This window comes from Gymnoscopelus braueri (assembly GCF_963280865.1).
Source record: "Gymnoscopelus braueri genome assembly, chromosome: 23".
Taxonomy (NCBI): Eukaryota; Metazoa; Chordata; class Actinopteri; order Myctophiformes; family Myctophidae; genus Gymnoscopelus; species Gymnoscopelus braueri.
Window position 1 is genome coordinate 20728665 of NC_137625.1, and position 24092 is coordinate 20752756.

Below are 24092 nucleotides of genomic sequence, written 5' to 3' on the forward strand. Positions count from 1 at the left end.
GTTCATGTAAACTGGAAATAGCTACAAACGCCCATAGACTCCACTCCAATGCATTCCGTAAACTTCCAGTTTAGGGCTTTGTCACTATATGTGTAGAGGACCTGGCCCGAAGAAGTGAACAGAGGTGACGTAACTCTCCTTGAATGGCTCTGCTCCTACCCATCTCACTTCTTCCCTCTCAGCCAATCGGACACGCCCACTCCACACTTCACTTACCACATTAGCTCATTGTCTCCGCCAGGCCGAAAGGCATGGCGAGAGAGTATGTTTTGCCCCCTGTCCGTCCGTCCGTCCGTGTGTGTGTCCGTGTGTCCGTCCGTGTGTCCGTCATTTCTGTCATTTTGTGTACAGCTAATCTCCGGCACCGTTGGCTTGATCGCAGAGAAACTGTGCACACACACTCCCTGGATGCCAGAGCAGAAACTCTGCCCCAAATTTTTCACATGGGCCTGTTATAGCGCCACCAGGAGGCCGCTTTTTGCAAAACACATTTTTGGACAGTACTCCTACAGATTTTGGCCAAAAATCCCCCAAATCGGTACACAGTATCTCTATAGTCATTAGAAGAAACGGCTAATTTCAGATTTTTCATATTCCATCCTGATTGGCAAAAATTGGCTTTCAAAGTTTGCAGGAGTACTCCGTTTCGAACAAAATGCCTCAAATCATGAACACAGCATGCAATTTCCGTGAAATTTTGCTCACACATTCCCATTAGGCAGAGGAAGAAATGCCATTTAAAAATGTTCAAATCAGCCTCATGGTGGCGCTGTAACAGGCCGATTCGTGTTTTTACCTATAACTGCACCGATCAGTGTAAAACTTTGTATGCACACTCTCTAGAGGCCAAGGAAAAACCTTTGCCCTGCATTTTTCACATTTGCCTTTTATAGCGCCACCAGGAGGCAGACACATTTTTTGATATTAAGCCTTCAGATTTGATCAAAATTTCACGCAAATAAAAATAATAAAAATTGACATGTAATGTTTGCAGGAGTGGCCCGTTTTGAACAAAATGCCGCAAATCATGAACGCAGCGTCCGATTGTGGTGAAACTTTGAATGCACATTTGCACTACGTTGAGGAACAAATGCCACCCTTTTAACATTGGCATGTTATAGCGCCACCAGCAGGTCAAAATTAGCAAAACACATTTTTAGAACAAAATGCCTCAAATCATGCATGTAGTGTCCGATTGCCGTGCACAGCCTAGGAATAAATGGCACCCTTTTCACATTGGCCTATTATAGCGCCACCAGGAGGCCATAATAACCTACCTGACCTGGCGGAGACTTGTGCTCCGAGGAGCACTTTTTCTAGTTCCTTTATGTATCCGTCTGTTTCACTCCACCTTAGGTAGTATTGATTCAGTTCTCTTTTAGTAAGATGGTAGCCTCGCCTTCTTTGTTTGTTGCCGAACTCAACTCAACCCCTTGACTATGTTTTTGCTTTGTGGACTTTTTTACCTTTGCTTGCATCGTCCTTCATTAAACTTGTATCCTCCTGCCTCTGGAGTATGTCAATACATTGCTAATACCAAGAAAACAGATCATATCATATACTACAGTTCTTAGACCTTTACATTGGCACCCCAGTCTGTCAAATAATTGATTTCAAAATATTGCTGTTGGTTTATAAATTATTGAATAGGTTATGGCCCTCTTTTTTTTTTACCGTGTACTACACTATCACGAAAAATCCAGACTTATCAGGTCATCTGAGACAGGTCTTCTTTCTGAACCCATAGTGAGAACTAAACGTGGAGAAGCAGCTTTTATAAAAAATGTATGCACCACATATAGGCTACAGTATGGAACACACTCTCAGAAAACTGCTGGTCTGTTCAGTTCTTATAAATCAAAGCTGAAGACATTTCTGTTTGCCCCTGCCTTTTACTAAGTTTTAATTCATTATAATGTCTTCTGCACTGTAACGTTATTCTCATATCGTTCTGTTTTATTTTAACTTCATTAAATTATGTCCTTTTATAATGGACATATAATGGACATATGTTTTATGTAAAGCATTTTTAATTGCCTTGTTTTCCACACTTTTAGAGCATATCCATGATCATAATGGATATAATTAACATTAAAATGTAATTATTAGGAAATGATCACTTTTGGGTCAAAAAGGCCAAAGGTCAAGGTCACAATCAAGGTCAAGCTCAAAAATACATAATCAGTGATACCTAAGAGATGTTGGCAAGCGCAGATTTGATGTGAAAAGGGTCCATTATTAGTAGGGAATTCCATACAAATCCTCTCCAAACCTGCTGTAATCAATTTAAATGTAACTACCACAGTTCATTACAAAAATAAATGATCCTAAATCCTAAATAGCCTGAGAATCCTTGGCTATTTGTTTTGGCTATCCCAGCAAAACTTCATGGCAGAATTTGAATACAGGGATGAGATGCTGTCCTTGTCCTTGCAATGCCATTTATTCATCCGAGGGGTAATGTAATCAATGATGCATCCTAAGAATAACTGCAGTTTTTTAAAGTAGTGTGGCCTGCATTCATTGCCATTGAATGCGTTTATTGCATACATTGATACTGTGAGAACAGTCAGCATATTTTAACCACAATAAAATCCTGCGTCCCTAATGTCATTATAGGCAAAAATTTAAAAAAACGTTTTGTTTAATATTCAGGGGCATATGCAGTCCGATAAATTCATCTAGCCTACATGCATACTTTATGAAGGTTCATTATCGCGATACTTTTGGTGGTAACGTGCAACCCTAACCCTCACTGCCGTCCCACACATAAATCTCACAGAGCGTGACTAACACTCCGGTAACAGGAGCCCAAGCTGGCGGTCCCCCCGGACCCCAGCCTGCATGTCAGCGTTTCAGAACTCTCTGCGATGAGGACCTGACCAAAACCTCTCTGGGCCTCCGGAGGCCCTGCAAAACCAAACAGTGAGGTCAGCTCTGGGCTCCCAACTCACAGCATGGATTACACACATGAACACACACACACACACACACACACACACACACACACACACACACACACACACACACACACACACACACACACACACACACACACACACACACACACACACACACACACACACACACACACACACACACACACACACACACACACACACACACACACACACACACACACACACACACACGCACACACACACACACACACACACACACACCAAGGGCCAAGGACACTGAGACTGAACTTGGATTAAGTCATTAGTGAATAGCCATCCTCTTAGAACTGTGCCAGGGACTTTTTCAGTAAAAGATATTCTGTGCCGTCAGCTATTGATTTGATCTGTGAGCAGATCTCTGAGCTGAGGGGAGTTCTTTGACCTCTTTGTGTTGTAATTTAAAGATCAGTTCATTTCCTCAGCACATTGTTAATTATTCATCATCATCACGTGGTCAAACTGTTGTTTTGCGTGTCTGTCTCAGATTTGTTTGCACCACTGTCTCTTCTCTATTAACCACTTTCAAATTGGCGTCCCTATTTTGGACATTTTTGGTCATCAAAGAATTTCAAAAAGTTTCAAAGATCTTCAAAAATCTTCTTTCAAAAAATCTAATCATGTTGATCTCGGCATCCACATGGGAACGGCTTGGCTCCAATGTGGATCTGGGACTTAATATGGACAGGCTTTCACATCAGTTGTCAGACATCTATAACATATTTATGTCATAACCAAATTTGGCCAAGTTTCAGCCAGATCAGACCCCCATAGACTTCCATTGTAAACTTCCAAAAAGTACATAGACGGCTAGTCTCTTGCAGAACCACAGCATAAAAAACTTTTTCTTTTTTCAGAATTTTTAAAAATAGTGAAAATAGCTTTTTGCGTTATTCACTGTGTACACTGTAAAGTATATAGGGCGTGGTTAATCTACCACCAAGCTAAGGTTGTGTAAAATGTCTCTTTTGCTGCCATATTTACCAGTTATCCACAGACCATTTTCCGGAGCGCACCTGCGCTCAAATTATATTCACACAATGAAACTTTATCTCCAATAACATCCACAACAGTAACACTAGATTTTTTATTGTATCAAACAGGTGGTGATGATCTTCAGGGCTAGTGGAATGTGGGTCTTTGAGGGTATGCGCGTTCGTGTGGCTGTGCGTGCCTACGCGTGCGCTCATACTGTGTGTGTCTGTGTCTGTGTGTGCGTGAGACACCTCAGAGGTAGGACAACTGACACTCTGTCACCTTCCCTTGTTTGGTACGGCCTGCATTGTGGCACGTGTAGGAGCCAACAACAACATCCTACCTCCGTCCAGGAATACTCACCATGCCTGCTGCGCTCAGCAGCACAGCAGTACCACATTCTGTCCACACATGCAAGCACAGGAACACACAAATGCATACACACAGTACAATCCTCAGGCACTCTGAGAGTGCACAAATGAGGTCCCAAATGTATGAAGGGACACGTGCATGAATGCCCATACACACGCACAGATGCACGCATCCACATGCATGCACGCATCCACACGCACGCACGTGTGCGCACGCGCGCACACACACACAAAATCATCAATACCCAATTACCATCTCCTGTGTTTAGACAGTAATGGTAGCCCAGAGGGAACGGTCGTGGAGTGGAACCTGTTGAGAATAATTCATGTGAGTGTCAAAAGTGAGAATCCAGGGATTCTCTTACATTTGGTGGGCCACACATCTGGATGGACCAGGATTCAGCCCATTTGTCAACATTATAGGGATCAATTGTAACTTGCATTACATTTATTGCCCAAGACAAGACAAAGCTAAACATCAGACAGTCATAAATAATACAGTGACGGTGACTCAGAGGGAATGTCACTTGCTTGTAAGTGGTTGCACTCTGTAATAAATTGGTAATTTCTGGAGAAAAGTATTGCAAATCTTTGTTCATTATTATCTATTTCATGCCTTCATTTTCTGGATAATGTGCCATGAAAAAACATTAAATCTCTTTGAGTCACGGCTTCATTCTTTTGCCATCAAAAAGATAAATGGATGGACAATTAGGAAAACCCTAAAATGGCCTATAACTGTTGTGGCAAATGATGTTAACTTTTAATGAGATTACTGTCTTTGCAGCATGGTTCATATTAACAGAATATGTGATGCAACACGGGCCAAGATACAAAATGGGTTTTGTGTAACAAAGGCTTTCCGCAGTGCTTGAAGCAGATATTGCTGTTTTCTTTACCCACTGTGGTTTTATTGCTACCATCGTTATATACCCCGCATAACCAATTATAGTACAACACTTCAGTGCCTCTCTCTTCACTCATCAACACTGACATTTGTCAATATCCTGTTAGTTTCTCATGGAGTCAGTCAGTTTATCCGCAAAGTCTGTTGTTTTTGTTCAGTGTCTACGTTTGGTGATTTTCATAGTAACTGAAAACGCTTTGTTCCAGGCTTAAAGACTTCTGGAAAAACTAATATTGGTGGATCATATCTCTGTGGTTGCCATGGTTACAGTCACACTCGCTGATGACTGGATTTATCTTGATATTGCTGGCTACATCCCCGAATCCCAGAGGCAGACTGATATTAATGATATCATATCATTTACAAACTACAAAGTCAAACCATCAGACAAAGATTGCCTCTAGGCCACAATAGCCTACACGCATTTTGATTCCCTTTTGGTTTCCTCACTTGTGTATGGTTGATTGCACAGCAAGTTTCATTTTTAAGTGAATTGTCCCTTTTAAAAATTACTCTTAGCTAGATCACATCAAGAGCCAGACGAATGGGGTCACAGAGTCTCACCCTATTGGCCAGACAAGAGATCTCCTATCGCCTGTTGTTGGGTCACAGACAGTGCCCCTTCTAAGTCCCCATCATTGACTCTGTCTAGGCTAGCACACACACACACACACACACACACACACACACACACACACACACACACACACACACACACACACACACACACACACACACACACACACACACACACACACACACACACACACACACACACACACACACACACACTCACACACACACACACACACACACACACACCTACACACACACACACACACACACACACACACACACACACACACACACACACACACACACACACACACACACACACACACACACACACACACACACACACACACACACACACACACACACACACACACACACACACACACACACACACACACACACACACACACACACACACACACACACACACACACACCAAAAAGGGTTCAATCCATCACTCTGCTGAATGAGGACAGCATCAATCAGCAGGGACCCAGTGATCGTTCCTGACTACATCACAAATTGGCTGTCAGCTGACAGGCTGACAAGTTGCTGAGGCCTGTTCACAGTGTTTAGTGCAAAGGAGAACACTTGAAAAGATGGTGAAAGATGAGCGATGCCACAATTTCAGTTCGTAGATTGATTTTCAAGGCGTATTTTTCACATTTTCTACCTGTTAGGTAATATTGCTAGAGTGTTTGGAAGCAACATTGTGACTCGATCAGCACCGGGCCATTTGTTTGGGTGAAACTGCTCTAGCATTCGGTGACCATGTTTTCAACCCCCAAACAGGGACTCTTAGCCATTCAAACACAACGTGCCGCATCGCGATGCGTTGTGAGTTTGTTGTGTATTTCTGTCAATATCATGTATTTATTGCCTGCCGCTTTCATCAGGATCGGGACAATTAGCACATAGTACACCTAGTAAGTGACTGCACCTTTCAGAACAAATAAACAACAAACAATAAACATCTATGTAAGAACTCAAAACAAGTACAATTATTTTGGCGAAAACTGTGATAGTTTGGTAGTGAATGTGGAAAACTGGGCCATTTGAGTGTTTTACAGATATTTGTCAGGAGGAAAATGGGACAATCCTGGCCAAAGCGGAACGTCTCGTCACTGTACCCTACCAGTATGCAACACTCTCATCGTGTCTCATATTGTAATGCTCTGAGGTCATAGGGAGTTAACCAGCGTACAGGCTTGCTGGCAGTGCATGGAGCCAGGCACTTTTCCTCGCTAATTGATGCACTTCAGCCGCTCGGCCTTTGAACTGAATACCCGGGTCGTCGACCAGAGAGAAGGCAGATGCCATCAGCACTCCCCCCTTGCCTTTGAAACCCAAGCCCCCCCCCCCAGCTAACTCACAGCTCAGGGCCCTGCCGCAGCACGAGTGAGAGGAGCCGTCTGTTAACTTAGCTTAACAGACACTTATTCCATGCTTTGTTTGAGCAGCACTGCGTAGAGCCTGTCTCTTTGAGGGAGCCAGCCCAGGGAGATTAGCAATGTTTTCTGTGAGAGATGCTATCGGACAGAAGGTAGTGGCCGTGATACTGGCTGCTACAATCTCAGTGCAGGGTTGGGTCAACAAGAGGAGCCATTGTTTGTGTAGGGCTTCTGTCTCTGTGAGATTGCAGACTAGACTGGCAGGTCTCAACCTTGTGCAGTGGCACAGCACTGTGAAGTGTCTGCACAAACTGTCTGCTCAGTAATAAGTAATATTAGACAAGAGCATAGATATAAACTGGGCGAGAGTATCACCCCAGTGGCCTTGATGTTTATCTTGAGGTTTGCTTTTCTACTGACACTAAATAATGCACACTGAACACACTGAAATGTAATTATGACATGGGTGGCATTCTCTTGTCAGGACTTCAATACTAAATACCAAATACCAAAACCTGTGTTAACCACATGAACCCTAGTCTCATTCTAGGGCAAACATTCGGCAAAAATACTTTTGGCTAAGACATTGTAGTATAGAGCAAAAACAGGTGCGGATCTAGTGGGTTCAAGTGATCAAAACTGCACAGAGAATATTTTCCCACTACTTTGACATCTTTAACTAAAACCCTGCATCTTTATTGAGATATGTGTCCTGTTTTCCACACATTAGCTAGCCATAATAGCTAGTCATAGCCCCAACCAACAGGAACACTGGGCTGGTGACCCTAAAGGGCAGGAAGCCATGACCCCAGGTGAGACACTGTCATCAGGCCCATGACCAGGGTATTTAACCTCTGATTGGCTAAGTCATATCCCAGGTGTGGTGCAGGGTAATATACAGTGTGTCCGTCACGGTGCTTCGAACTTCCTCTTAAACAGCAAAACAAGTGTGCAGCCTGTCTGGGGCAGGGGGTCCAGTCATGGGGGTGGGGGTGGGGGTGGAGAGCCCGGAGGTGGGAAGAGGTCCACGGTTCATGTTCATTATCAGCTCTGTTTATGACCTCCCCCCCATGTCAGCACTGCATGGCCACAACCTGATCCTCTCAGACTGACTCTCAAAGAATGGAGACTGAGCACATGGTGATGTAACTTACAGTAAAAGAATAGAAAGTCCAGAACGGTTTCAGACTGATGAGGATATAGAGACAGGAGGAGGGAAATGAGTGTTGCATCAACCGTCACAGAGCATTGTTACTGTGTAGGAACATTCTCACCTTCAGTAGCTGACCGACCCTTAAAATTTCCACATAAGTGGAACGTGCCCCCAGCCTAATCCACAGCATCGTCCTGCATGTTTATATCATGCCGTAAGGCCAGGCAATATGCTTTCTCTAGAATGGCCAATAACAGCAGCACTAGGGGTCACGTTACATAAGAAGGCAGATGATGGTGTAAATAGCTCATTGGAAATTGCATTCTATAAATAATGTAGTAAAACATTCCAATCATTTCACCAAAGCAAGTGTTTTCCCCTGGGGCTATCAGAGCCCTGAACATTGACAAAGCAAAGCAAAACAAAACAGAACAATCCAAAACTTCCAGCATAATCAGTAAACAACCCCCTTTTTGCTCACAACAGAGCATACGCTGTCTTTATTGTCTCCGCCAGGCCGAAAGGCATGGCGAGAGAGTATGTTTTCGCCCCTGTCCGTCCGTCCGTCCGTGTGTCCGTGTGTCCGTCCGTCCGTCCGTGTGTCCTGTCTGTGTGTTAGCAGCTAATCTCTGGCACCGTTGGCCCGGTCGCTCCGAAACTGTGCACACACACTCCCTGGATGCCAATTCAGAACCTCTGCCCCAATTTTTTCACATGGGCCTGTTATAGCGCCACCAGGAGGCCGATTTGTGCAAAACCCTTTTTTTTTACATTACTCCTACAGATTTTATCCAAACGTCATGCAAATCGGTACACAGTATCTCTATAGTCATGTGATCAACACAAACCTGTCCAATTTCCCATATTCCATCCTCATTGCTATGGTTGGCTTCCAAAGTTTGCAGGATTGGTCCATTTTGAACTAAATGCCTCAAATCACAGCTTGCAGCTTGCGATTTCCGTGAAATTCCACACGCACATTCCCACTAGGCCGAGGAAGAAATGGCACTTGGAAATTTTCCAATCAGCCTCATGGTGGCGCTATAAAAGGCCAAATTGCACTTTTAACTGTAACTAAACCGATCTGCGTGAAACTTTGCACGCATACTCCCTTGAGGCCAAGGAAAAACATCTGCCCTGCATTTTTCACATTAGCCTTTTATAGCGCCACCAGGAGGCCGACTTATGTAAAACACATATTTTGAGATTCGGCCTTCAGATTTTATCCAAATTTCACGCAAATCGGTACACATGATCTCTATAGTCATGTGATCAAGATGGATCTGTTTAATTTTTCATATTCCATCCTGATTGGCTAACATTGACATCTAAGGTTTGCAGGAGTGGCCCGTTTTGAACAAAATGCCGCAAATCGATTGCGGTGGAACTTTGCACGTACATTCGCACTACGTTGAAGAACAAACACCACCCTTTTAACATTGCCCTATTATAGCGCCACCAGGAGGCCAATTTATTTTTTATATTACAAATGTTGTCCAAACATCATGCAAATCAGTACACATTATCTCTATAGTCAAGTGATCAAGATGATTCCGTCCGATTTTTCATATTCCATCCTGATGGCAAATTCTGAACATTGCTGGCCCACAATAACCTACCTGACCTGGCGGAGACCTGTGCTCCGAGGAGCACTTTTTCTAGTTTTCTGTATTTTGAGCTAATGGTATCAATATAAGAGTAATAGATTTAGGAAATGTATTATTGTTGATGTTGATGGAATCTGATGATTCTGACTACAGTATTAAGTGTGTTTGGAGTAAGAATACAGAATGTATTATTGTTTTGCACTTTATTTTTGTTTAACTGAAGAATACATTGCATTTTTGTATTATTTGATTTATTGTATTTTTGCCAGCATTGTGAACTAAAATGTCTGTTGGACAGTATTTTGATATTGAACATGATATGATTGTGATATTGAAATGTTAAAGGAGTATTTTGATATGTTCAGTAATAAATCGCTGCTGGCTGAGCAAGGCAAGAGAAAGTAACATGTCTGTTCCTCGTTTTTCACAGATCCACAGTGCACCCTTGCCTGTGTGTCACTTGTACCGATCCAGATTCCCCTAGGTCTGAGGCCGGTAACATAAGCACTGCAGTGCATTCATCCCTAGGTATGTGCAGAAACCGGTTTATTAATTTCATGGTAGGGCATCAGTGAGCTGTCACAAGCATCCAGCCAAGCACAAGCTTTGACTAGAGATCCAGGATGGTCATGGCTCGAACTAGCTGGTTCCAGCCACCAGACAAAAGAGGGGCCTTTTGTCTAATAGTCACGGGAACATTGGCCGCCACGGTTATCCTAATCCACCTGTCTTCGAATTGGAAGAATGAGTACCCGCCTCCGGCTCCGACAGTCCTGTTTGTCCGGCCGTGTCCGAGAGGAGCGATTGCACCGGAATTCGCTACGACAAATCTTCGCTACGACAAACCCAGCGCCCTGACTGGACGCACCGACGTTGTCGCGATGACGCCCTGGTTAGCTCCCATAGTGTGGCAATCCACATTCGAACCCGCGCTGTTGGACGCCATCTACAAACCCTGCAACATCACCGTAGCCGTCACCGTTTTTGCCGTTGGCGAATACATCCAATTCCTCAAGGATTTCCTGGAAACCGCAGAGAGCCACTTCTTCGTGGGATTTAGAGTCCATTATTACGTCTTTACGGATAGGCCAGAGCAAGTCCCCTCCGTTAAGATGGCTGCAGGACGGGAGTTGTTTGTCAGGCCGGCGGCAAACGCAAAACACTGGCAGCTCATCACAGCCGGCAGGTTCAAAATCATTGCCAATTTTATCGAAACGGATCTGCGCGATGGCGCCGACTACATCTACTGTTTTGACGTTGATTCGAAGTTCCATGACCGCTGGGGAACTGAAACTCTAGGTAAGCTGGTCGCCGTGTTGCACCATAATCACTTCGACCAAGAGCGCCGCAGCCAGTTCATCTACGAACGCAGGCCGGAGTCTAAAGCGTTCATGTCCGCCGACGAGGGCGACTTCTACTACCCCGGGGGCGCGTACGGAGGGGAGCCGGTGTCCGTCCGTCACATGCTGTCGACTTGCAGCGACAACTTTGAGCTGGACGCCCAGCGGGGCATCGAGGCAGCGTGGCAGGACGAGAGTCATTTGAACGTCTACCTTTGGCTCCACAAACCCACCAAGATTCTCTCTCCAGAGTATCAGTGGCATGACTTCCACGCCAAAAAGCCACAGATCAAAATAATCAGATTCTCTGCAGTCATCAAGGACTACCGTAAGGTACGGCCAGGATGGAGCGGCGGTGCGGATTAGTAGGAAGAGAGTCATCACTGATGAAAAAAAGTTAATAAAAATCCCAGGCTATTCAACGTCATTTGAACGGCTAGATATAGATATATAGCCTTTCAAATGACGTTGAAACCACGTCTAAGCTTAGCCTAGAGACGTTTTTAGACCTGTCATGAACCAGTTTTAGCCTAGACGTTCTTTAGACGTCTAATAACCTGAAAAATGCTCAGTGGGTTAAACCCAGTTATAGACTATAGACGTTGTTCAGACGTCATGTAAACGCCTATTTAATTATAAGGATATTAATATACTTAAAATATACTTAAAATACTATAAAATTAAATCCAGATGTTTAAATAACATCTAAACTTGTAGGCATTATATACCTTTAAGATCTATCAAATTATTCACAAGAAACCTATTAATGCATTTAAATGCCTCAAGTTTAATGCAGGTCCAAGTTCTCTACAAAAACTACTAAATGGACCAAATTTAACCAGTTATGCTTACCTTGATAAATGTGTTAATGTAGTCCCAAGATGTTCTGATATTTTATTTACATGATGTTGGGACTCTTTCTGGATCTTTTAAATGGGTTGCAGTGTAACACTAATGTCATGCTACTCTTTATTGTACCACTGGATAAAAAATGGTTTCTTAATCATTGATCTACTATGAACATAACTATCCTTCAACTGTAATTTCAATCACAATACATATTTAAACAAAAAACATACCAAACCTTGTACAATTGTTTTTTAATTACTGTACCTCTTAATTGCTTTAAGCCATTACAACCCGTCATGTTAGATTTTAACAGTGTTGGAAAAGTTACTCAAAAGCAGTCATATATTACTACCAGTTACTTATTACTTTACTTTTTTTTCTCGCCCCCAGTAATTGTATCCTTTCTCCCCAAAAGTCTGACATTGCATTTTCAACATTAGCAGTTGTTTTTTCCTCTTTTCTGCAGCCTACATTGTAAAATCCTCATTGTTGATTTAACTCTGAAAAGTGTTCTGTACACATGACATGATGGGTCTTGTACACTCATTTGAATTAAATGAAAACTAAGACTTTTACTGTGTATGAATGCATAACTTACAGACTAAATGAAAACCATTTGACTATGAATTGAATACTAAGGACCAGGGTTTCTGCTAGGCATTTTTTGGGCCGACCACCATGGCCGGCAGGATTACATTTTATAATTAGGATTACATATTATAATTAGCGTCACATGCGTGTTTGCACTGCATAGGCTACATGCACCCAACTGATCATTGTCTCCGCCAGGCCGAAAGGCATGGCGAGAGTATGTTTTACCCCCTGTCCGTCCTTCCGTCCGTGTGTGTGTCCGTGTGTGTGTGTGTGTGTCCTGTCCGTGTGTTACCAGCTAATCTCCGGCACCGTTGGCCCGGTTGCTGTGAAACTGTGCACACACACTCCCTGGATGCCAATTCAGAACCTCTGCCTCAAATTTTTCACATGGGCCTGTTATAGCGCCACCTGGAGGCCGATTTGTGCAAAACCCATTTTTTTATATTACTCCTACAGATTTTTTCCAAACGTCATGCAAATCGGTACACAGTATCTCTATAGTCATGTGATCAACACGGATCTGTCCGATTTCCCATATTCCATCCTCATTGGCTAAGGTTGCCTTCCAAAATTTGCAGGATTGGTCCGTTTTGAACAAAATGCCTCAAATCATGAACGCAGCTTGTGATTTCCGTGAAATTTCACAAACACATTCCCACTAGGCAGAGGAAGAAATGCCACCTGACATTTTTCACATCAGCCTCATGGTGGCGCTATAAAAGGCTGATTTGTGTTTTTAACTATAACTGCACTGATCTGCGTGAAACTTTGCACGCACACTCCCTAGAGGCCAAGGAAAAACTTCCGCCCATTTTTCACATTTGCCTTTTATAGCGCCACCAAGAGGCCGACTTATGTATAACACATTTTTGGATATTAAGCCTTCACATTTTATCCAAATTTCACACAAATCGGTACACATGATCTCTATAGTCATGTGATCAAGATGGAACTGTTTGATTTTTCATATTTCATCCTGATTGGCTAACAATGACATCTAAAGTTTGCAGAAGTGGCCCGTTTTGAACAAAATGCCACAAATCATGAACGCAGCGTCCGATTGAGGTGACACTTTACAAGCACATTCGCACTAAGTTGAAGAACAAATGCCACCCTTTAACATTGCCCTATTATAGCGCCACCAGGAGGCCGATTTTTTCAAAACTTTTCTTTGTTGTATTACTCCTACAAATGTTGTCCAATCATCATGCAAATCGGTACCCATTATCTCTATAGTCAAGTGATCAAGATGGTTCTGTCCGATTTTTCATATTCCATCCTGATTGGCAAATTCCGAACATTGTTGGCCCACAATAACCTACCTGACCTGGCGGAGACCTGTGCTCCGAGGAGCACTTTTTCTAGTTCTCTTTCTTTTGGGGACAAAACACCCTGCACAAATTGTACTTTGCACAATTTGTACTTGAATGTTATACTATTCACTTCATACCGTTGCTCTCAGGCAGAAACCTTGTATCTATGTATATCAACTTTTACAGTAACTTTGTATGTTTTTTTTAATGAATGCCATGAATACGATTCATGGTTAGTTGACTTTGTCTTACTGTACATCCAAATGGCTCGATGATTGATTCATAATATGAACAGTCAACGTCTGAATCGTGTCTTAGATAGAAAGTAAATTTTCGACATACATACACTGTAGTAGACTCAGCTATCTATATCTTCTTCAGTGTTTATGTCTTTCTATGTACAGTACTAGAACTATCTCAAACTGCTCGAGGTATGTAGATTATTAATGAAATATCAAATATGGTGTTTATTTTGTGCTATCTTAATGACCTGTGTGTACTGTCTTAATACATGTTTTGTGTTAAGCACTTTCAATTGCTTTGTTGTTGAAATATTCTAATTAAACTTGCCTTGCCATGTCAGAATATAGGTGTGTTTTAATCTGATTTGTCATGTTAATGTTTTAAAGCGGTATGAAACCCTAGGCTGATTTAGCTTCACACGTTTCAGACTTCACATGCTTCAGCTCTGTCAATGAGCTGCAAAGGGACGCTCTGCCTCTTTTCTCACATATATTGTGTGTGACTAGCGCTGTAGTGTGTAACAGTAGGCTATTGTCAGTGCACACTTTGACAACTACATTTAACATGCCCATTAATTTGCTACATCAAGATAAGGTCAGTTTTATGCAGCCTGCCATGTTTCTCTTTTTTTTTTACCCTGGTGTAGTTTTTAACCTGAAATGGAAAACAACTACAAAACTAGAAAAAGTGCTCCTCGGAGCACAAGTCTCCGCCAGGTCAGGTAGGTTATTGTGGGCCAGCAATGTTCAGAATTTGCCAATCAGGATGGAATATTAAAAATCGGACGGAACCATCTTGATCACTTGACTATAGAGATAATGTGTACTGATTTGCATGATGTTTGGACAAAATTTGTAGGAGTAATATAAAAAAGAAAAATCGGCCTCCTGGTGGCGCTATAATAGGGCAATGTTAAAAGGGTGGCGTTTGTTCTTCAACGTAGTGCGAATGTACGTGCAAAAGTTCCACCGCAATCGGACGCTGCGTTCATGATTTGCAAAACGGGCCACTCCTGCAAACTTTAGATGTCAATGTTAGCCAATCAGGATGGAATATGAAAAATCAAACAGATCCATCTGGATCACATGACTATAGAGATCATGTGTACCGATTTGCGTGAAATTTGGATAAAATCTGAAGGCTTAATCTCAAAATATGTGTTTTACATAAGTCGGCCTCCTGGTGGTGCTATAAAAGGCTAATGTGAAAAATGCAGCGCAGATGTTTTTCCTTGGCCTCTAGGGACTATGCATGCAAAGTTTCACGCAGATCGGTGCAGTTACAGTTAAAAACGCAATTTTGGCCCTTTTTGTTTTTGTTCAAGTGGCATTTCTTCCTCGGCCTAGTGGGAATGTGCGTGTGAAATTTCACGGAAATCGCAAGCTGCGTTCATGATTTGAGGCATGTAGTTCAAAATGGACCAATCCTGCAAATTTAGCCAATCAGGATGGAATATGGAAAATCAGACAGATCCGTGTTGATCACATGACTATATAGATAGATACTGTGTACTGATTTGCGTGATGTTTGGATAAAATCTGTAGGAGTAATATCAAAAAATGAATTTTGCACAAATCGGCCTCCTGGTGGCGCTATAACAGGGCCATGTAAAAAAGGTTTTACATGGCCTCAGGGCAGAGGTTCTGAATTGGCATCCAGGGAGTGTGTGTGCACAGTTTTGCAGCGACCGGGCCAACGGTGCCGGAGATTAGCCGCTCGCAGACAGATGGACACACGGACACACGGACACACGGACACACGGACACACGGACACAGGGACACACGGACGGACGGACGGACGGACGGACGGACGGACGGACAGACAGGGGGTAAAACATACTCTCTCGCCATGCCTTTCGGCCTGGCGGAGACAATCAGCCCAGGGTTTCATCCCCCTTTAACTAACATCATTGGTTCAGTGTTTATGCTGCTTGTGCTTTGACTGCACTGCTGGTTCTAAGATTCTGAGAGCCTCTGCACTTTCCTGCATAGTGCCCCTTGACTCCGCCTCTTTCTGTCCCTCTCCTCTCAGAGGCCAGTTAGGCTTTGAATTTCTGAACAGAGTATCCCATGATTCTCCCTGACAGCTGACAGCGTCAGCCCCTTGACACTGACGACAATTTATATTCCAATGCAGCTTTCCCAGTAGCCATGTGGAGAAGGGACATCGCTTCAGAAGACTCCATTATGTCTATACTCACACGTCTTGTGTCTCATGTTTGAGTTTCATCAAAATTCAATGAACAAAACCAATTAATCTAAAGTAGTTCATTCTGAACACGTACTATATTGCTCTGGTAGTACAATGAATCATCTGACCTGTGCGTTTATAATATGCATAATATGCCTATATAATGTGGATACTTGCTCACCAAATCACTGTTTTGATTTGCATGGTAATCATGGGATGCAAATTCAAACCAACCTATCAATCCCAAGACTAATTCAGAAGCCATCAAAGGCTTACATCACTTCACTCACACACATGAAGGAAAGATATCTGCATGTTGCATCAATAAACACACACACACACACACACACACACACACACACACACACACACACACACACACACACACATGTGCACACACACACGCACACGCGCACGCACGCACACACACACGCACGCACGCACGCACGCACGCACGCACGCACGCACACACACACACACACACACACACACACACACACACACACACACACACACACACACACACACACACACACACACACACACACAGGAAGAGGAGTGGTGTCACTTAGAAACGTGCAGCCATCCCTTCTGAATGTCACTTGTAAACACAGCTCTTTGCAAGCTGTTTTTACAGATGACAAGTCCAGTGTCAAAATGCTACATAGTGCACTTGTAAAATACCCCACAATCACCAACATTTTTGGGGCGGCTGGTATCTCTAGCGTGTTCCAGGGCCCCTGTCCAGCTCTGGGTCCTCTGAATCATTCAGCCCCTGACCCACAGGGAGAACTCAAGTTCTATCTGACCTTGATGTATTGTGACGGTGTCTTGGGAAGAAGTGTGTGCCATGTGGTATCGCCATGCACTTCAACAAGTAACACTGAGATACAAATTCAGCATTAATACGAGGCTTCTCAATCACACACACATTGCATCCTGCGGAGTCTCAAAGGTTATGTGAAATGGGACCTTGGCAAGACAGGAGTAGCAACACAGTTGCACTCAAGAGGCATTCCCTCCCTCATAGCCAGCTGCATCTCCCTGGGGCACGTTGGATTAGGAGCAGTCCCATAAATATCAGTTCACTTACAGAGGTGGGCACATTTTACAGTCTAGGGTAGACAGATGGGGGTGGTTGAGGAATTCACCAAGCACCGCACTCGGTGGATCCCTATAGAGAGCATATGAATGGCAAGTATTTCCTAAAAGCGGGTGCCACGTTTAATAATAATGACATATTTTCTTTGATTGTCAAGTCCACGGTCATTTACAGATTAGGTGACTGCCAAATAATTTGCGTTGACCGTATCGTATTTTACAGATTAGAGATCTCACGTTGACTCATAGCGGCATTTCGAACACTGTGACATGAAAAGCACCCGTGTGGGTCACCCTTCCACAACAATGTAATAAGAGCTGGGGGGCGAGAGAGGGACATCCATAGGGTAAACCTCTGCTGTGGCTGGTGGTTGTGCAACAGCAAAGTGTAGTAATACACACTCATGGCGCTCCCTCAAAACAGTGGTCATGTACAGCAGTTTTCATAGATTCAAGGTCCTTTTGACTTAAATTAAACATCTAATCATGTTGAGACATAACTCAAGTTGCACTTTCCGTTCTCTCTGAATGAATGGCAGGCTCTGGCCTATAGATACATGGATGGATGAATGGATGGATGGACGGATGGATGGATGGATGGATGGATGGATGGATGGATGGATGTCTGACCTGGCCATCTGCACTCAGACTGACTGGGTTAGCATAAATATTAATGTATGAACCATTAATAGATATAAAATATATGCATACGTATTTTGTACAGGATTTCACCATTAATACTGGCATAAACAATAGAGGACTGGACAGTTTAGCATAAAGTATCAACCATTAGTAGCAAGTGAGCCACGTGTTCTACTGTACTTTGAATGCTGTACTTTTCTGTGCTTTGAATAAAAATGTTTCTCAAATGGGAAGATACTGGTTGAGGGAATGTTGTATAAAGAGCAAGCGGGAAAGGTTTGGCATGTCATCAAGGTAAGATACGGATCCATTTATGATTTAAACAGTAGGCCAGTAGTTCTTTTTTTACCATGTACTGTAGCAGCCTTTTAACTCTGAAGGTTCAGTCTCATTTCCTCTCAAGCATATAGTTTGTAGTACTGTGTGTCTCAATTTCAACTTGATGCTGGCATTTAGAGCACCTGTCACAAGATACAGTATGAAGTGACATTTTCATGTTCTACTAGAGGCCTAGTGTATGTATTTCCTACACAGACTTTGTTGCAAACTTTGAGGACCATTGAAAAAAGAAGCCCCTTGCACTGCCACAGCCAAAGTGCTGGATAGAGTTTCACATTCTATATATAAGCCTGGTAGCTTGTGTCACAGGGTTATTTAAATGCCAGAGTCACACTGTCAAAACATAGCCCTGCACAACGGTACAACAATATGATGGACCTTTTTGAGACCAGCACTTGTCTTTTCAACGATTTGCGTTATCTCGACGGTGATCATGGATCATTACAACACTTGGACATGGCGGAGGTGTCCCCTTTGTACGGTGGGAATGGCAGTCCGTTGTCATCCGGGCAGGACAACGTTCCGTCCGAGACTGGGGGTGAGAGCAGTGGAGAGGAACACGTTCTTGCCCCGCCGGGGCTCCAGCCACACTGCGAGGGCCAATGCCTCATCTGGGCCTGCAAGATCTGTAAAAGAAAGTCTGCCCCGACGGACAGGAGGAAGGCTGCGACCCTCAGAGAGAGGAGACGGCTCAAGAAGATCAATGAGGCGTTCGATGCGCTGAAGAAAAAAACCGTGCCCAATCCGAACCAGAGGCTACCCAAAGTGGAGATTTTACGGAGCGCAATAAACTACATTGAGAAATTACAGGACCTGTTGCAAACACTGGACGATCAGGAGAAAACGCCACAAAATGGTTCACATACTTTTAACGGCAAAGAACAAAATGTAAGCTCTCTACAAAACTTTGCATGAGCACTAACATTGCCTTTGCGCATGAAAGTCATGGTTAAAATTGACATTGCAGCCTAGATCACTGTTTCCCAAATTTGTATGGGTCGCGAGTAAATACCCCTTTATTTTTTGCTTCCTATATTTTGTTTTTAATTATTACTATTTCAAAAGATTTTCAAAAAATGCACAAAAAAATAAAAAATGTTCATAAGTTAAAAAGAAATATTTTTTTCAAAAGAATTCCATAAAAAGAAAAAAAAAATCCTTTAGAGGGAAAAATCATTCTAAGAAGTAGTGGAAATAGCACATACAAGCTAAAAAATCTACAAGCTCACAACACATCGCATCGCGACTTGTGAGCTTGTAGATCTCCTATTTTCACTAGTTTGGGTCCCAGGGAGACTCTTTTGGGTTTGGAAACCACTGGCCTAGATCCATAGCTATAGGCTACCTTAACTTGTGTAGGCCTAAAGGCCTATTCATGACGTGTGTTGAATACTAAAAAAAGATTAATAGATATGTATGTCTGTACAGGTCAATAAGGACTATCACTGGGAAAAGACCTGTCAATCCTGGCAGACATCTGCTGATCATTCCAATGCACCAGTGACGAATCAGAGAGAAGGTCAAAGGCCAAAGCAAAAATGGTTCAGGAACCACGCATAACTTCAGTCTGGTGGTCCAAACTATGAACTCATGTGGTTTGTTTGTCTCCTTCTCTTCCAGGTACCAACGAGTCTTCGGCCTCCACTAGCTTACTGCGTCTGTCATCAATTGTCGAAAGCATCTCAAATGAAGACAAGCCAAATTTCAATGATGAGGTCTCGGAAAATTGATTTTTTTTCTTTTCTTTTTTCAGTTTATAATGAACAAAAGTGCTTTCGGTATTTCACATTTCCATCGTTTTCCGAGTTATTTCCAACTGATACAGTCATTCTATTTGTTATGTATTCGTTTGTATAAGAGTAACAATATTGACCTTATTTATACAGATGAATAACTGATGTACATATTTTAAGATTGAGGGAGGGAGATTTAGGTGTCATACTGTAGCAACATTAGTGAGAATGAAACACAGGATGGGTACAGTTAAGATTGTCAAGAACCATACCAAGATAAATAGAAATAAAGATAAAATAAAATAGCCTATGAGCTGCTGACCCTATCTTTACTGGATATCTCAATGAGTGAATGAGTGAACATACTGTAATTATGTACAGTCGATCAATAAATATATAAATGTACAGTGAATATATGAATTAATGCATGTATCGCTATACATCTATTGCCAGTGAATATATGAATGAATACATGTACTGTTTATAACATTGTGATATTTTAAGAACTTAATTTATTTTGTATTCAAAAGCAAATGCTGACCATCAAAAAAGCAAATATTGTAGCCTATTTAATATCTACATGAAATGACCAACGAATAAATTGCCATTTTCGCAAGATTCTAAGGATGCCTAACTCTTGATTGATTTTCTGAGAATATTTCCAACAGTATTTTATAAACCAGCTTGACTGTGCCCCCCAAAGCTAGCATTAGACCATGTCCAGACCCTGTGATATACCAAGATCAAGCACCTTATTACCAACGGGTCATTTGACCATGGGAATACCACTCCAAACTAAACACACATAGCCTACCAGTTCCCCCAGCGTTCACGGGTATTAGAGGTTCATAAAACCCCATGGGCCCTGAAATAGCCTGCTGCCTAGACGGTCTTTGTTCCAACTGGCATACAGCTACTCTCACCCACAACAGTAACTTGAGTCACTTCCAAACACGGAGGCCTATGCTATCATATGTTTGGACATGGAAACTTGGTCAGCAGGCATGGGTGCAAAGCTCACAGGGATAATGAAGCTATCCGGCCCATTAGGGCTTAATTCATGATCACTTGTCTCATCACCACGTGTCTAAATGCTTACATGCCATCTATCAAAATGCCAGTGTGATGTGATGCTAACTGTGTGGAAATTCATCAGGCTTTGTTTGTCACGCATCGACTTAAGAGGGTGCGCTTGTTTATGGTCTCAGTGCGTACTGTTGTGCTAACCTAACCCTGCATCAGGAGGGAAGAGTGGACGGTTTCTCTCTTAGATCTCCATAGATGACATAATGCCCTGAATAACCTCTGGGGTTCTGCCCCATCCCTCAGGCCTTCAAACACACAAGGGGAAGTCGCACGCACACACACACGCACGCACGAATGCACAAGCACATGCACACGCACACGCACGCACACGCACACGCACACGCACACGCACACGCACACACACACACGCGCGCGCCAAGAGCATGCGATAATATCTTGAGCAGAATTTCAAGATTGATTAGCATTGCTTAGTTTAGGATTCAATGCATAACTATATTCTACCTTTCTCAAAATCCCACAGTCAATGTTTTAATGTGATTTAAGAGTTGTGATGTGTCAAGAATAGTGTATTATGGCTCATTTCACAGTAATGCGTCTCACACCCAATATCGCATTTTCTATAGAAACCAGACAGAAACATGATAGCCAAACAGTAATGTGAGTTTAACGGAATCCAACTAGTGGTTTCTCACTCTGTGATCCAACAAGCATGTTGTCTGTTTCACATTCTCTCTATACCACAAAGTGTATGAGGGGGGGTTGTTTTACCAAAATTATAGCATATCAGATTAATTATCAGATGAGGGAGAAATAGCTATTTCATTCAAATAGTTTGACTCTGTTATTTCAATGTGTTTGCCACATTTTATTAAATACTATTAAGTGAGGTGTTTTATACACTTTAGTAAAATGTACTGGGGAAAGTATATGGAGTAGTTAGATGCAATGTGCTTAGTAAAAAAAAAAAACGATGCACTACTATGTCATATTTTCTTCTCTCTGACTGGGGGATGAATAACCATAAAATCACAGAATGTTTGATGTTCCATGATTTCATTTTATAGGGATCTTGGTGACAATGATGACATTTAATACATTATAATTATTTTGGCTGTAAGGCTGTGTTTAAAAAGTCAAAGCTGATGAAAGGGGGGATTTTATAAGAGGGGATAAGCATAGAGGCAGACTGCCTTGATTTATCAAAACTTTCCTCAAATTTTCTGCTAAAAAAGGATTCGCTGCAAACCATGTCGTTGGCAGCACACCTCAACCCACTGCCAGACAAGTGGTGTTGCCAATCAAAGGCTCTTGTCACGTGCAATGACCTTATTCTCCTGTTACTGTAAGCAATGTAGAATGAACTTGAATGGTCATATGGGAAGAAAATGTTCTGGCAATTATTATCAATTATTATTATTATTATTTTGACTAATGCAACAATACAATAATGCACTATTAGGCTATTGGTGAGAACCGTTTATTCAACAAACAAAAAAATTGTAGACTAGCGTATTCGTCCAGATGGGCTATAGAGCTTAATCCGTTTTATGGGAATATAAATGATAAATTGGTCACACTGGCAGAGTGGCTCCAAATCACCAGCATAAAATCAAAGCATGAGCAGTTTAGAAGAAATAAGGGTTTCAGGCGTGAGTTAGACAGACATAAAAGGCCACCTCCTGCCCTGCACTTAACTCTGGCTCTGACCCTTGAGAACAACTCTACAACAGAGGCGGAAAGAAAACTCAACAGTTCCCAAGAGACATGGTAGAGAATCACAGCACCAGTCCAGTCTGGGCTTACTGACAATACAACACCATGTGTTTGGGTAATCAAACTCAAGGCTCAATTAGCAATCGGTTGTTTTTCTAGGGTTTCTCGTTGTCGATGTTGCTCACAGTCTAAGCCAGGGGTCTTCCATGTTTTTCAGGCCAAGGACCCCCTAGCTGAGAGAGAGAGATGAAGCAGGGACCCCCTATTGTACTCTTGTTAAATGTGCGTTTTCAGACATTTAACCACTGAAACCTTCAATACTTTGTAAACTTGACCGTTGGCTCTGTACTTGGTCTGCTCTTTTTTTCCCTCTACACCAAACCCCTTTTACCGAAAATAGCAGATCTACAAGCACACAACGCCTCGAGCTGCGAGGCGTCGTGTGCTTGTAGATCTGCTATTGTCGGCTAATGTTCCCCTCAGAATAGGGATGATAGGATTCAAGTGGTTAATGTAAAAAAAAAAACATCCTATCACACAAAGATTTGGTGGACCCCCTATAGTAGCTCTGAGGACCCCCTAGGGATCCGGGACCCCCTGTTGAAGACCCCTGCTCTAAGCCTTTGATCTCTTCAACAACTACATGCACCCTGCAGCCCGGTGCCTGACAATGTCTTCCTCAGCTGTGCGTAATACTAACTCCGAAGGCAATTCAGTGGCAGCAGGTAATGGGCTGTTTACTTAGGTGTTAGGACGTTCCCAGAGAATGAGGTCTGCCAAATGTTTTGACACATTGTGAGAAAGATCCGCATTGTATCCTTGTAGCTGTCAGCAGTGGTGTAAAGTAACTAAGTACATTTACTCAAGTACTGTACTTTAGTACAATTTTGAGGTATTTGTACTTAACTGGAGTATTTCCAATTTTCAGTACTTATACTTCTACTCCACTTCATCTCAGAGGCAAATATTGTACTTTTACTCCACTAAAATGATATGAAAACTTTAGTTACTAGTTAGATTATTATTACAAAACATACATTAACCACTTCA

At 42.6% G+C, this 24092-nt stretch overlaps 2 protein-coding genes across 2 annotated transcripts; both read left to right on the forward strand.

Annotated features, from left to right (window-relative positions):
• Nucleotides 1-10560: 10560 nt before the first annotated feature.
• LOC308079589 (globoside alpha-1,3-N-acetylgalactosaminyltransferase 1-like) lies at nt 10561-11779 on the forward strand (the record flags this gene model as incomplete). Its single annotated transcript, XM_080421139.1, has 1 exon — nt 10561-11779. One exon carries the CDS (start codon nt 10561-10563, stop codon nt 11641-11643), a length of 1083 nt encoding a protein of 360 aa, XP_080277265.1. The 3' UTR covers nt 11644-11779.
• A 7116-nt stretch (nt 11780-18895) lies between these two features.
• myf6 (myogenic factor 6) lies at nt 18896-20906 on the forward strand. Its single transcript, XM_080421356.1, has 3 exons — nt 18896-19437; nt 19978-20068; nt 20170-20906. The coding sequence occupies exons 1-3, from the start codon at nt 18919-18921 to the stop codon at nt 20277-20279; spliced, it is 720 nt and encodes a 239-aa protein (XP_080277482.1). The 5' UTR covers nt 18896-18918; the 3' UTR covers nt 20280-20906.
• Nucleotides 20907-24092: the final 3186 nt, after the last annotated feature.

Coding starts and splice junctions, on each gene's coding strand:
- myf6 (XM_080421356.1), top strand. CDS start 18,919: ATGATGGACCTTTTTGAGACCAGCACTTGTCTTTTCAACGATTTGCGT. Junction 19,438..19,977: donor TTAACGGCAAAGAACAAAAT/GTAAGCTCTCTA, acceptor ATGTCTGTACAG/GTCAATAAGGACTATCACTG. Junction 20,069..20,169: donor AGTGACGAATCAGAGAGAAG/GTCAAAGGCCAA, acceptor CTTCTCTTCCAG/GTACCAACGAGTCTTCGGCC.